General features: G+C 36.3%; 1 protein-coding gene across 1 annotated transcript in view; it reads left to right on the forward strand.

Annotated features, from left to right (window-relative positions):
- Positions 1-13,720, forward strand: part of KIF11 (kinesin family member 11) — a 42,066-nt gene extending 28,346 nt beyond the window's left edge. The window contains exons 18-22 of the mRNA XM_040254529.1: positions 5,072-5,351; positions 7,569-7,791; positions 9,128-9,276; positions 10,140-10,256; positions 12,265-13,720. Coding sequence (XP_040110463.1) covers positions 5,072-5,351; positions 7,569-7,791; positions 9,128-9,276; positions 10,140-10,256; positions 12,265-12,396 — 901 coding nt within the window. The 3' untranslated portion in view covers positions 12,397-13,720. The remainder of the gene's footprint in view (positions 1-5,071; positions 5,352-7,568; positions 7,792-9,127; positions 9,277-10,139; positions 10,257-12,264) is intronic.
- Positions 13,721-14,145: the final 425 nt, after the last annotated feature.

A 14,145-nucleotide genomic window follows, 5' to 3' on the forward strand; every position in this document is an offset into this window, starting at 1 on the left:
TTTTTTTGGCTGTGCAGCATGGCATGTCAGATCTTAGTTCCCTGAAGAGGGATCAAACCTGTGTGCCCTCCAGTAGAAGTGTGGAGCCCTAACTGCTGGGCAGCCAGGGAGCTCCCTGTCCCAGTTTTGACTAGTGAGAGCCTCTTCAAGTTGTCTTCTGTGTCCTTTTGATATGATCTGTCTTTTTTGAGGGGTCGCCAAGAATCAGACACAACTGAGCAACTAACAGACAAGACACATAGCATCTTGTATTTCTCAGCTCCAGCTCTAAAATCATAGTCATAGAAACCAAGATCTGGGCACTAGATGTTCTTACTGCTGCTGGGGTGTCATTCTTCTAAGGCTTCTCAGGTGGACATAGATGGAAATATATGTGTGACTGTGTGCATATATGTGCACATAAGTATCTTTTCAGTCCATATTTGTGCTGCTTTTTCAGCCTGTGAGAAACTTGGCTTTCATCCACAATATATTTACATATTTGCTCAATTTTAGAATACACATTAAGTAATTTAACAATTTCTAACTCATATTCATGATGAAATATATATTTACTAATTAGAGCAAGGTTTGGCAAACTATGACTCGGCTGGGTGCCTGCTACTGCAGATAATTTTATCGACATATCCATGTTTGTTTATTCCATCTGCCAGTTTGTTTGTGTTGCCTTTGGCTGTATTTAGCTGCTTTTGTACCGCAAAGAATATATCAAAGACTACTTGTAAGCCTAAAATATTTGCTATCTGGATTTTAAAGAAAAAGTTTGCTGATTCCTGCATTAGTGTGTAATGTTACTTTATAGTTCACTGCTTGCCAGTCTCATATCCTTATCATATAGCTCAATCAGACTTATGTTTTCTTTTAGAAGTTTTATAATATTATGTAAGATTTAAATCCATGAGTTTTTTTTTTTTTTTTTTTTTTTAATTTGGCCATACCACGTGCCTTGCAGTAATTTAGTTCCCTGACCAGGGATCAAATCTGAGTCTTTGGCAGTGAAAGTACCAAGTCCTAACCATTGGACTGCCAGGGAATTCCTCATGATCTGGTTTTTAATTTTTTGTGTAAGGTGTGGGGTTTGTCAAGATTTTTGCCTGTAGATATTATAAACTCACAAGGATAAAAATATTCTGATATTTACCCCTATTTTTGCCCACTAAATTGTTCCTTCCTGAAGTTTCAAGCTTCTTCTGTTTGGAGAACTTCCTTTAGTCTTTAGGGTAGGTCTGCTGCCCACAAATGCTGTTTTGCTTTGTCTGACAATATCTTGATTTTCTTTTCATTCCTGAACAGTATTTTCACTGGCTATAGAATTCAGGGTTGACAAGTCTTTTCTTTCCACACCTGGAATATGTTGTTTCATTTCCTTTTGGTCTCCAAGAGATGAGAAATCCACAGTTACTCAAATCTTGTTCATGTATGGCCAGTGTCTCTGTACCTGCTTTCAAGATATTTTCTTTGTCCTTAGTTTTTAAACGCTTGATTATATTGTATTCGCTTATGTATTTCTTTGATTTAATCATCTTTGGGTTTGCTCAGCGTCTTGAAGGTAGCACTAGTGGTAAAGAACTGGTAAGAGATGTGGGTTTGATCCCTGGGTCAGGAACATCCCTTGGAAGAGGGCATGGCAACCCACTTCAGTATTCTTGCTTGGAGAATCCCACCGACAGGAGCCTGGTGCGCTGTGGTCCGTGGGACTGCAAAGTTGGACACGACTGAAGCAACTTAGCAGCAGCTTCTTGAATCTGTAGACTTATGTCTTTCACCATACTTTGAAAAAACCAAGACTGATCGATTGATTTTTTTGGCCTTGGCACACAGCTTGTGGGATCTTAGTTCTCCAACCAGGGATTGAACCTCAGGCCATGGCAGCACCAAGTCCTAACCATTTGACTACCAGGGAACTCCCTCCATTATGTCTTTTAACATTTTTCAGCACTGTATTTTTTCTACTTTGATTCTAGAACTTTGATGACACAAATGTTCAGTTTTGTTTTTTTTTTTACTGTGGTCCCATAATTCTCTGAGACTACAGATATATAGTCTATTTTCTCTTTGATAAGATTAAGTAAATTCTATAACCTGTCTTTATGCTCACTGACCCTTCTTTTGTCCTGTTTAATTTACTGTTGAACCCATTCAGTGAGATGTTTTATTTCAATTACTGCTTTTTTTCAGTTTTATAATTTCCTTTTACTTCTTTTTAAAAATCTCTTCTATTTCTTTGTTAAGATTCTCTTTCTCTATTTTCTAGATATATTTTAATTGCTCATTGAAAACATTTTTATCATGGTTGATTAAAATCCTTATGAAATTGTTCCAACATTGGAATTATCTCAGTGTTAGTACCTGTTGTCTTGACTCACTCAAGGTGTGATTGTCCAGAGCGGTTTTCAGTTGCTTCCTGAACATTTTGTTTATTATGTTAGGTGATTCAGAACCCTACTTAAATCTTTTTTAAGTGGGAAGGTTTTTGGCCCACCTTTTGGGGCTGTGACTCCAATAACGGTTTAAGTTTCAGAGCCCCAGTAGTTCTGCTGTGGCATGCTTCGTTCCTGTGCTGCCTGTGTGAGAAAAATCTGTATTCTGATTTTTATAAATAGTGTTCTGAACTTGTCATTTAGGACAATTGGTAGTTATTCAGGTCACCTATATCATTACTGAGTTTCTGTTTACTTGTTCTACTAATAAAGGGGTATTGAAATAGATTTTAATTGTAGATTTGTCTATTTTTCTTCTCAGTTCTGTCAGGTTTTTGTCTCATATAAGTGATGCTCTGTTGTAGATACATACACAGTAGGGTTGGTATATCTTGGAGGATTTACCTTTTATCATTATGTATTAATAGAGTCCCTTTTTATCTGTGATAATTTTCGTTGTTCTAAAGTCTACTTGGTCTGAAATTAATTCAAAATCTTCTGGCTCAGATGGTAGAGTTTGCCTACAGTGCAGGAGACCTGGGTTCAATTCCTGGGTCAGGAAGATCCCCTGAAAAGGAAGTGGCTACCTCTCCAGTATTCTTGCCTGGAAGATCCCATGGACGGAGGAGCCTGGCAGGCTACAGTCTGTGGGGTTGCAAAGAGTCACACAGGACTGAGCAACTTCACTTTCACTTTCAATACAAAAAACGTCAGCTTTCCATTGACTGCTATTTGCATAATATAGCTTTCTCATCTCTTTACTTTTGAAGTAAATCTTTATATTTAAAGTGGCTTTCTTATAGACAGCATATAATTGGGTCTTGCTTAATTTTTTTTTAATCAAATCTAACGATGTATGGCTTTTATCTGGTGTGATTAGACCATTCTCATTTAAATATTGGTATGGTTGGATTAAAACCTACCATTTTGACATTTTCTGTTTGTTGCATCGTTTGTGCTTTGTTTTCATTTTTTCCTTTCTTAATTTAAGTCAAGCATGTTTATGTTTTCATTTTATCTCCCATTGACTTGTCATTTATGCTTTTAAAATTACTTTTAAAAACTGGTTTTCCTAAGATTAATAATGTATATATTGTAAAATAATTTTAATCCACCTCCAGATAGTTTGCTGTTTCATGTATAATGAAAAGCCTTAACAGTATATTCCCAATTCCTCCTTCCTATTTGATATGCATTGTTTTCATGTATTTTACTCATACATATGCTATATTTACCCAGTACATTGTTCCTCTGCTTTATCTGTTTTCTTTCTTAATATGGCTTCTAGAAATTTTTTAATTGTGTATATGACTCATATTTCTATTGAATGATGCAGCTCTAGAATTCTGGATGTCACCTCTCCTACTACTAACTCCTGTCATCAGTTTTTCAGTTCTGTTGTTGGTCCTGTTCATTGTATGTTCCATTCTGATTTCCATTTTCTAGATTCTGAATCTAGGAATCATCTCCCCACTTTTTATTTCTAGGGGGTTGTGATTCCTTGAGGGGATGGATATATCAATGGATATGTCAACAACCTGCAAGCTTACCACTTAATTCTCTTTCCCTTTTTCAATTATTTCCACTTTATCTGTAGCTGAACTTTGGTTTTGGGCACATTTGCTTCCCCACTTGATTGCTCACATGGTGTACCATTAGTGGTGAAAGTGAAGTCACTCAGTCGTGTCTGACCCTTAGTGACCCCATAGACTGCAGCCTACCAGGCTCCTCCATCCATGGGATTTTCCAGGCAAGAGTACTGGAGTGGGTTGCCAAAGGGTAATCTTCATTCCCCAAAGTTTAATTCTGCTCCTATGATATGACTTTGAATGCTATTGATATTACAGGGAACTTTAAGGAGAGAAGGATGCCATTGATGAATTTTAAATATATTTTTTAATATTAGTTTGTATCAGCATTATGTTACATTGCACTATATGTACTATATGTATAATTTGTCACACCTCAATATACTTGTCTTTTAATTATTAGAAAGCTTTATAATTGACTTTGTTCTATATTTTGTGTCATAGTCAAGGCAAAGCTGCTTAAGAACAGAATGACTTAACTGATTGTGGACAGTTTAGGGACTGTAAACTAGAGGCTGCAGGCAATAGGAGATGTTCTTAAGTAACGTAATTCAGTTGTTGTTTAGTTGCTAAAGTTGTGTCCAGCCTTTTTGCAACCCCTGGGACTATAGCCCACCAGGCTTCTGTGTCTATGGGATTTTCCAGGTAAGAATACTGGAGTGGGTTGCCATTTTCTTCTCTAGGGGATCCTTCCAACCCAGGGATTGAACCCTCATCTCCTGCACTGCAGGTGGATTCTTTACCACTGAGCAACCTGGAAGGAGTAAAACAGTTAGGCAGAGTTCGTTTTAATAACCATGTAGTTAATATTCTAAGAGGTGTGAAGTAAAGTGTCACATCTGGAAAAGGGCTGAAAAAAGTTTTATAAGAAAAGAGATATTTTCAAAAGTCATTTAGTCACAGATTAATATCAGTCTGCTGTGAAAAGACAAGAACTTGAACTCTAGAATAAGACTATTTAGGTTTGAATATTCCATTTTTGAGCTGTCTGATCCTGGGCAAGTTATGTATCCTTTGAGTCTAAATTTTTCATTTTAACAGTGTTATTTTCTTTTCCTATAGGAAATCTAAAGATATAATTAGCAAAACAACTTCTCACAGTGAAAAATTTTGTGCTGATTTTGATGATTTGTCAGAGGAACTCAGACATTTTAACCAAGAAGGTACAAAATTGGTTGAAGAGTCTAAGAAACACTGTGATAAACTCAGTAGCAACCTTGAAATAATTTCTAAAGAGACCGAACAGAGATGCGAGGCTCTGAACACAAGCACACTTTGTTTTTCTGAACAGTGGGCATCTTGGTTAAGTAAAAGGCAAGAGGAACTTCAGAATTTATTGAAGGTAATTACTTTGTAACTGGAACCTCCCTTGGGGAGAACAGTGATAATCAGAAAATTTTATATTCTTGGCTACGAATCGGCTTCAAAACACATGCTAAAGTATAATGAATAACTTAAAATTGTAAGGATAACAGTTGGTATGCTTATACATGATCTTGTTTCACATATACGTTTCCTAGATCTCTTAACATTTGTCTGATCTGTCCTATATCTATCTTTGGTTTTTGATTTGTTAGTTACTTCAGTTTAGAGCATGCTGTCTTTTGGTATATAATACTTTTCACTTATAAATGATTTTTACTTTTGTCCAGGTACATTCAAACCTGTTATTGCTTTAAGTATTTAGGATATTGTTCTGGTTACTCAGAAGATATCTGATAGGTTTGTGGGTTTGCTTGAACTTAACATTTGCATGAACCCTTTGTGCCTTGGTTTTTCTTCTGTGCAATGAAAGGATTTCACTACTATTCTTAGAAATTAGGTAAAAGAACTTAAGTGTTTTAAGCCATATAGCCTATTTTCACAAAAAGGAACTATGACTAGCAGAAAAATAGGTAATTTCAGGTTTGGAGCAGGAAATATACCAGATGAGCCTATAGATCTTGTCATACTAGAAAGTAAAGATGCTGTTAAAGATTAATGGAACTGTCTCAAAAAGACTTAGGAGCCAACCTGAGACACTCCCTTATTTAGAGGTGGTACAATTTGAGCATCATGAGCAATAATTGCTACAGTGGATTAAGATATATCAAATATGTTAAAATTGATAAATTCATAAAAATTTCATTAGTCTCCTTTGCATCATGCTAGGGAAGCAGTAAATTATTCTAAGAAGTGGTAAATGAAGGGAAACAATTGAAAGGTCATCTGTCTTTCCTGAAAGAACTCTGTCTTGGTTTAGCAGGGTAATGGATGATGAAAAGTGTTTCAAAGAAGAATTCCAGCTAGTAAAAGGCAGAAGAAATGATAGGATATCACCATCTTGCAAAACCCCTAGTGAAATAATCCTTGTGGACATTAGTGACTGCATACACCATCTGAGCAAAAGTTGATGAGAGATCTTTATAACTAAGAAGGTGACCATACTCAAACACACTGGTTGATTTTTTTCCGTGCAGCTTGTGAGATTTTAGTTTCCCAACCAGGGATTGAACTTTGGCCCTTGGCAGTGAAAGCACAGCATCCTAACCACTGGACGACCAGGGAATTCCCCACACCAATTAATCTTAACGTGAGAGACACAACCAGGCATTATGTACTTTCAGTACCACCTATGAAATATTCTTGCCAGAAAGTTAAAACCTGGTCTAGATCAAGCCTTTAGATCTAACTAATTTGTAGAAGATACAGAGGACAAATGAACATGTGAAAATAACAGAGGTGCAATTGAACATATCTAATAACTGAGATACTCAGTAGAGCACAGATACCTGGTTTCTTCAATGAAATTTTCTTTCAAAGCAGAAAGTATGGATAACCTATATCAAAAGAGAGTTCAGACCTAGAGGGCCTTAAGCCCTGGTTTGCCTCGGATAGCCCTTGTTTATATTTATTGCACTGGGGTAATTATCATTAATGGCCCTTTTTACTCTTAGAATATCTCAGTTTTGATGAGAAATTATATAATCACTTACTTAAGACATATCAACCAAATCTAATGATGAATTCTGATTCAGACAAGTCTGAAAAACATGAGAGAACTCGTGGAATTTAAACACAGACTAGACATTTGATGTAAAGAAAGGAATGCTAAAGTTTTTAGATGTGCGTTCAGTTCAGTTCAGTTGCTCAGTCATGTCTGACTCTTTGGGACCACAGCACGCCAGGGCTCCCTGTCCATCACCAACTCCTGAAGTTTACCAAAACTCATGTCCCTTGAGTCAGTGATGCCATTTAGATGTGAGAGTGGTCTTAAAAGTTCTTAACTCTTGGAGAAGTACACGATGTAAAAGGATAAAATGATACAGAAATTGCTTCAGAAATGTCTTGATGGAGAGCAGGAGTAACTGGCCAGTCTTAATTGACCTATATCCCATGTAGTAATAAACGGTGAGGCTGGGTAGTAAATATAAAGGGGTTATTAGTATTACTATTTATACTTTTATGTGTGTTTCTAAAACCTTTGTTATGGAAAATTTCAAGGTAAGAAGTTAAAATGTTGCATAAAGCACTGGCAACTTTGATCTTAGTAATAAAATCTCATTTGCATCATTTACAGGTTGTAAACCAAGGCTGTGAGACTTCAAGTTTAGAGATTACTGAACAATTAAGTGGGCATAAAGCAGCTAATGAGAACCAGCAAAACTTTTTTCTCAGTCAGATAACTACTGATGAAGAAGAACTAATGACACGAAGTCAAGAACTTAATAAAACCGTAAAAATAGGTTTGACTAAGCTTAACTGCTTTCTACAACAGGATCTGAAACTGGATATCCCAACAGGTACTTTTAAAGGGAAATTGAATTTAAAAATTTTTGAAGTTGAATTCAACAGTATACAGTGCTAGTTGTTCCTAGAAACTAGGTCCTGCCATTCCCTGACACAGATTTACCATCTCACTCTGATTAATTCAAATATGGAAAAACTGGAATCCTAAAGTAGCTTTAATCAAGCATTAGATGATATACATGGCATATACTCCCAGATAGTTGGGCAATCATAATTCAGTAAAAGTTTACAAACATTCAGGCAACTGGCTTTATTAAGAGAGCACATTTTAGAAATGTGCTAAAGAGAGCACAAAAAGAAAGCCTACCATCTATCTAGCAGTTTATAAAAGGACATTTTAATACCAAAAATGGAAGAATGTAATTAAATAAATCTAGTTTAATGCAAGGTTTACCACATGGTACATTTTTTATGTGTACCTCTCCTTTTGTCATGGACCGTTTAGATCGGCATTCAGGAATTACCATTTTGGGAGGTCAGAGCCGTATAAGCTATAATGTATTCAGGGAGGCCTTCATGAAAGAAGGTGTAACAAAGTGTTTAACACAGGATGAATAATTGAGTTATTCATTAGGCTGTGGTAGTGGTGACACTCTGTAAATTGACTAAAAATCATTGAGTGTATTTTGTGGTATGTAAATTATACTTTAAAGCAGTTTTTTTTTTTTTAAGCAGTTATAAAAGGAGATGGCACTAAAGGATGCCAGCTAATTTTTTTTCCCCAAGACTCTTGATATTTATTATCCATTTTTCAATGAAATCAGAAATATAAATGTTAAGTGAAAAGGCCAGTGCCCATGTAAATTATGAGAACATGAATTAGTATAAAGAAATGTTAACTGGTTAATATTTACTTTCCACCAAATTTACAGTAAAATGATTCTTCCTATCTAACTGGTCATGCTGAGAAAATTGTGTCTTGTTCCAGTAATGTTGCCGTCTTTTTCAGAACACTCTGAATCCTTTTAAAGCCTACAATACGTCTGTAGGTGGAAAATTTCATGTTTTGGCATAGGTTGGATCTTGCAATTGGTTGAGTTGTCAATTTAGGAAAAATTTTAAGCAACATATGCCTGACAGATAACAAAATTGATTCTCATATGTGGCAGTGGTTATATTTTTGGAAGACAAAGACTTACTGGGAAGTATAAGTTTTAACATTAAAAAAAATGCTGGGAGAGAAGTTCAAGAGGGAGGGGACATATGTATAACTATGACTGATTCATGTTGATGTATGGCAGAAACCAAGACAATATTATAAAACAATTATTTTTCAATTAAACAGAAAACCTTACTCATTTCAATTTTTACCACTTATGTCCACTAAAGGTACAACCCCACAGAGGAAAAATTACGTATACCCATCAACACTGGTGAGAACCCAGCCACGTGAACAGCTCCTTGATCAGTTGAAAATGAAACAGCCTGAGCTGTTAACAACGCTAAACTGTTCAGAAAACAACAAAGAGACTAGTCAGGTAAAATTTATTTTAGGCATCATAATTTTAGAATTCTCCCATAAACTTTTTTTAAAATGTACCTTTATTTATTTATTGCATTACTTATTTTGGCTGTGCTAGGTCTTCGTTGCCACATGAGGGCTCTCTCTAGTTGTGACAGTCAGAGGCTACTCTCTAGTTGTGGGGGCATCTCTTGTCACAGGCCAGGCTTTAGGTGTATGGTCTTCAAGAGTTGGGGCACGTGGGCTTAGTTGCTCCTTGGCGCGTAGGGTCTTCTTGAGCCAGGGAGCCACCCGCTGTCCCTGCACTGCAAGTCAGACCCCTAGCCACTGGGCCGCCAGGGGAGCCCTAGACAGTGTTGATGTTGCGTTTATTGTGCGCTCGACGTTGTTCTGAGCACTTTCCACATATATTTACTTAGTTAGTTCTCTCAGCAACTCCATACGGTGAATGCTAGTACTATCCCCTGCTTAACAGGTGAGGAAACTAAGAATTACCTTGTCCCAAATACAAGGATGGAGCTGGAAGTAGAATGTAGAGAATCTCCACAATTTGTGCATTTAACTATAGTAATTATAGAAAAGTTGGGAAATTGGAAAGTAACAAAGAAAGTAAAAAAGTAAACTATAATCTCTTTATTCTGAGATTATCACATTTAACACTTTATTATAGGTACTTTTCTATGTGAAAACATAACAGGAATTATTTTTATTATATTGTAGAATTTCTAATTTTGTTGAGGTTTAACTTTTAAGTAATGGACATTGTGTTATTTTTCAAAGAAAACTGCCTTGTGTGAAGATTTTTTTTAACCCCACCCCCACCATGTGAAGATTTTTAAGCCCTGGGAATTTATCAATTCATCTAGCTTCTTATTTTAGGACTTGGATGAAGAAAATGCGGTTCTGGTGCTCACTGTTGAAGAACCTCTAACTCAGGAACCATCTGTAGATACTAGTTTGGATTGTTCATCAAGTGGTGGGGTTCCATTTTTCCAGGTACCTGATTGTATCTTGTTAATTAACTCTTCCACATCTAATGTAAATCTGTCATTTGCTATTGGGTATAAAGGCATTGCTCTTGATGGATGGAACAGAAAAGTATTTTAGTCATTCCTTTGGGACAGCTTGTTAACTTTTCTGGTTTAAAGAATTTACACAAGTATGATAATTGATTAGGGTTTTTTTGGTAGGAAAAATAAATGCAAAATTTGACTTATTCCCATCCTTGGCTGGTAATCTTCTGTTGTTATTCTTACCCCTTTTCTACTTGATACTAAAAGCAGTCATTTCTTTCTTCTCTCTACCTTTGACATGGATGTCCTGGAGCCTATCTCTGCCCACAGTCAGACTTTGAAGGCTAAGATGTTTAAATTGAGACTGAATGCCTCTCTGGTTTAATGACTAAGTCTCCTGCCTGAGGCTTTTCTCCTATTAACTATTCCCCGAGGTAGCCTGCACTTCTCACCTGCCTTGATCTTGAGCATTTACATCCTGTGCCCTCTCCTTCCCCCTTTTCACCACTTTTGGGAGTATGACACTCTAAACTGTCTAATCTTTCTCTCTCATTTAAAGGCATAAGCCTCGACAGTCTGTGAAGTAATAATTTCCTTACATAGGATGTTAATGTCTACATTTTATGTCATAGTTGAAGTGTTGCTTCTGATGTGTCTATGCTTCCACCATGATCTAAAGATTCTCCATTCCTATTAAGCTATTAAATTAAGCTATTAGGTTCCTATTAACCTATTAATCTGAGCTATTCTAGCTCAGATTCTATTAAATTCCCCTCTCTCTGCATCAAGGCAATTTTATCCTTCAAATTTTCCTACCTTTTGCTTTCTTCTTTACTATTAAAAAACACTAGATATATTTCTATTTTTCAACCCTCTCTTCTATCTTATAAAATTAAGAAAAGAGGGAAAGTTAAGAGAACTTTAGTGGCTGGTTAATCCCTATTTGAAAATTCTTTCATTAGTACAGCATATGATATTCTGAAAGCTAGGCTGAGTGGTTCAGTTATGGCAGGGAAGTTCCTACAGTGCCAGAAAAGACTTGGGATTAGATTTTAGACCTTTAGCTAAAGTCCAGAAATTATTTTTTTCTCTGATATCTATCTGATTTGGGGAAGTTTTCTAGGTTAGGAACTGTAAAGTTGCTTTACAATTTGTCTAAGAATTGATGAGTGGGTTTATAAGAAAAGTCATCAGTTACCTAAAGCTCTCTAAGGGCAAGTACAAGGATTCCAATGAAGTATTCCCAATGAGAAACATGAAATAACTTTTTTAAAAGATAAAATATAGGTTAAATAAAAAGTATCTTGAGATAGCCTATAGATCTATGCTTAAAATAGAATTACCTCTTTTGGGGGGGCAGGGAGGGCTGCATCTTGCAGCCCTTGGGATCTTAGTTCCCTGACCAGGTATTGAACCCTGGCCCTTGCAGTGAAAGCACAGAGTCCTAACCCCTGGACTTCCAGGGAACTCCCAGAATTGCCATTTTTGTACAATAGCCCATCTTTGTTTCCCTAGAGCAAGATTGCTAGCAGCAGCACTATTGACATTTTGAGCTGACTAATTCTTTGTTGTGGTGACCTGTCCTGTGTATTATGTGGTATTCATTAGCAGCTTCCCTGGCTTCTATCCACTGAAAGTAGTACCCCTCTAGGTTTAACAACCAAAAATGTCCTCAGACGTAAGCAAATGTCCCAAGAGGCAAAAATCTCCCTGTTGATAGCCATGGCCCTACAGTAAAATCTGTAATTATTTTTTTGGAAAACCATACAGGAAATTAAATTTCTTTCTCAAACACACCCCCCACTTGGTGATAGAAGGCATTCATTTCTACTTTCCAGGCAAAGTGTTGCCTCAAATTTGTGCTGAGTATTTCTAAAGTTTTCCACACCTAATTTCTTCCCTATAACCCAGAGAATTTTGAAAATAGAATATGATTAATATGTGTCACATGTTACTTTATATTGACTTAATTTTCTCCCTTAAATCCACAGCATAAAAAATCACATGGAAAAGACAAAGAAAACAGAGGCACTAATCCATTGGAGAAGTCTAAAGTAGAAGAAATCATAGAGCAATCTGTTACGAAGAGCAGATTACCTCTACGAGCCCAGAACAATGTTTAGTTAACTTGAGGATTGGTAATTTTACTTTTTAAGGAAAATGAAAAATAAAACCTGTAACCCCAGAATTTGAGCCTTGTGTGTAGATTAAAAATGAGTAGAAAATATCAAGGCAGTACTGTAAATGTAGTTGAATTTACTGTCTACCTATTTTTCTGTCATTGCTATAGCTCCCTCTATGTTAAGTTGGATTTCATTTGGGATTTGCATGGAGTAAATATGTATTTCTAGCTTTTGATATAAAATAGCTCTTTCAGAACAAATAAAAAATGTTTTCTTGTATATTACTAAATAGCAGATAGATAGATGCTGCAGTGTTCTTTTAGGCTTGAACTTATATAGGTAAATATCACCAGCACTTGGTCTTAGGAAGGCCATATCCTTTCTTTTCTTTCTGTGATTGAATTATGTTTATCTTTCCTTGCCTCCTTCCCTAGACTTTTTTATTCTGCCTTCTCAGCTCACTTTCTCCCTTTTTATTTGTCACCAAACCATTTGTAGAACTAGAAAATGGTATCTATCCATTATTATTATGAGATAGCCAGAGTTTTATCTAGAAATCTTTGACACTTTTCTATGGTTATCTTTAAAATCACTGTCAACAGTAAACATAACCCTGGAAATATCCCATCAATATTTTTGTTTCCCCCTAGATGTGAAAAAGCATTTCATTCCTTTATGAGGCCTAACATATTAGCCCCTACAGAGTTCACAAAAAGCCATTCTGCCGGACTATAGATTGCTATTATGGGAGAAAAACCCTGAGTTCTGATTAGTGGTTGTGTGACCCCGTTTTAAGGCCTATGTCTTATACAAAAGGTCACGCTGATTTAAGGGCTTTTTGAAGCTATTGATTATGAGTGTAATTTATATTCTTTTGTTTACTTGGTGAAACTTTTTGTTGTTCTTTGTATATAATAAAATATGTGTGTATATATTTTTCTCTACTGAAATCTTAACCCTTAATTGAAGGTCCCTGATATTTTTTTGATCTAGCAGCCAAATTTCTGGAAGTTGGGATGTTTCAGCATGAAGAACCAGAGCACTTAGAATATATGCAAAGAATAAATTTGTGTCCACATCAAGTTAAGTGTAGAAATTCAGAGTTTGATTTTGATAACTAAGTAAAACCAAGCCCTGTTGGAGAATTAGAAAACGTGCTACTTCAAGGAACTCAATTTGCCTTGCAGAGTATCAATTATCTTAATAAAAATGATCATATAATTTCTCTGCAAAATCAGATGTCAATACAAGCTATGAATAATATCTAATAAAAATAAGTTACCTTTGGTAAATCCATGATTAATAAATTTGATCTCTACATTAACTTGCTTGTCTCATTATTTCTTATTTTGCAGTGGATATGTTTACAGAGTTAAGCAAGTTGTATTAAAATCCCTAAAATAAACTTCCGCCCAGGTACCAGCAAGGAAGAAAGCCCTTGGTAAACATCCCAGCTTTCAGTTGCACTCCACGGGGCTACACCTTAGTGTGAGATGAGTGAGAAACAGGTTGGCCCTCACAGGGCCTGAAGTCCAGCTTTAAGCCATCTCATTCCCAAACTGTTTTAAGGTTATCTAGGAATGCTAATGCAGCTGGTTGAACAGCCTGCGGCTGCTGCTAAGTCACTTCAGTAGTGTCTGACTCTATGCGACCCCATAGACGGCAGCCCACCAGGCTCCCCCGTCCCTGGGATTCTCCAGGCAAGAACACTGGAGTGGGTTGCCATTTCCTTCTCCAGTGCATGAAAGT

This window comes from Oryx dammah, unplaced genomic scaffold (assembly GCF_014754425.2).
Source record: "Oryx dammah isolate SB20612 unplaced genomic scaffold, SCBI_Odam_1.1 HiC_scaffold_14, whole genome shotgun sequence".
NCBI classification, from domain to species: domain Eukaryota; kingdom Metazoa; phylum Chordata; class Mammalia; order Artiodactyla; family Bovidae; genus Oryx; species Oryx dammah.